Genomic DNA, 1,191 nt, shown 5'->3' with positions numbered 1-1,191 from the left:
CCCGCAGGCAGCCGTGCGGTGGAGGGGCGGGGCGTCGCGAGGCCTCCCAAGGGTCGCCCAGGTCCGAGGACCGTGCGGGCGGCTTAGCGGCGGGCTCTGAGGAGGCCGGCGCGGCGGCAATGCAGGCCCCAAGCGAAGGCGCGGACGACGCGGCGGCCTTGCTGGCTCCCGTCGACGGCGCGGCGGCCACGCAGGCCCCCGACGACGGTGGTGGAAGCGGCGGCGCGGACGGCCAGGACCCCCAGCCCAGCCCCCGGGCCCCCAGCTGCCAGGGCAACTCCAGCAGCCGTGATGGCGACGGCGGCCCTGGCCGCGAGGGGGCGGCGGACGAGGGGGCCGGCGCCCGTCCCCAGGCCGAGCGGGCACCGAGGGCCCTGGCACCCGGTGGAGACGCGGCACCCGCGGCGATGACATCTTCGAGACTGCTGGAGTTGTATCCTTCCCGTGGAGCCTCTGTGGGCCGGGGCCGTGTTGGTGGGGCGGGGGAGCGCGGCGGCCGCCCGGGCAGCAGACGGACGTGGGCGGGACAGGGGCAGTGGGTGCCCGAGGGCCCGCGGCGTGGGCGGAGGTGGCGGGAGGGAGCGCGGGCGTCCCCGGGGCAGAAGCGGACCTCTGAGTGATCGGGACGCCTCCCAGGAGCCCGTGGTGCCTTAACCTGGTCCCCCTCCAGCGTGCTCACTGTGCCTTTCCAGTCGCCCCTGGAGGCGGAGATGGCCCGCAGGACCCTGACCACACATGTCCAACGCCTCCGAGGGGTGGCTCAGAAGCAGCTTTCCGTGAGAGGCAGCGCCCTGGCCGTGTCAGTCCCGGGAGAGTATGCGCGCGAGGGGTGGTGGCGGCCGCGGGGCGGCAGGTGCTGTGGTCCCACCTGTGCCTTAGAGGGCAGTCGTGGAGGCGCTGACGCACGCGCGCCTTTGGTGTAAGAGGGGGGCCGCTGCCCGGCCCCTCCGCACCAGTTCTCCCCTGTAGCCGGATCTCCCTTTTCCCTCACTTTCAGTCGATGGATTGCCGAAGACCCCGCTTCCTTCGGAATTTCCGTCAACTCCTTCCTGGAACGGCTTCCCCTGGTGATGCGAAACATTCGCGCCTTGAGGGCCCGGCCTCCGCGAAGCCTAGGCCCGGGAAAGGGGGCCGCGGCCTAACCTGGCGGCCCTCACTGGGCAGGGCACCGGGGTTGACACTCGGAGTCGT

General features: G+C 73.1%; 1 protein-coding gene across 1 annotated transcript; it reads left to right on the top strand.

Annotated features, from left to right (window-relative positions):
- The first annotated feature begins 6 nt into the window (after positions 1-6).
- On the top strand, positions 7-1,185 carry LOC120227818 (EKC/KEOPS complex subunit LAGE3-like). The gene is made up of 3 exons (XM_039225833.1): positions 7-433; positions 671-799; positions 998-1,185. The coding sequence occupies exons 1-3, from the start codon at positions 120-122 to the stop codon at positions 1,140-1,142; spliced, it is 588 nt and encodes a 195-aa protein (XP_039081764.1). The 5' UTR covers positions 7-119; the 3' UTR covers positions 1,143-1,185.
- Positions 1,186-1,191: the final 6 nt, after the last annotated feature.

The sequence above is a fragment of the Hyaena hyaena genome, unplaced genomic scaffold (assembly GCF_003009895.1).
Source record: "Hyaena hyaena isolate Hyena2069 unplaced genomic scaffold, ASM300989v1 scaffold_5059, whole genome shotgun sequence".
Taxonomy (NCBI): Eukaryota; Metazoa; Chordata; class Mammalia; order Carnivora; family Hyaenidae; genus Hyaena; species Hyaena hyaena.
The sequence above is the reverse complement of the archived record's forward strand: the minus strand, read 5'-3'. Positions and strand labels throughout refer to the sequence as shown.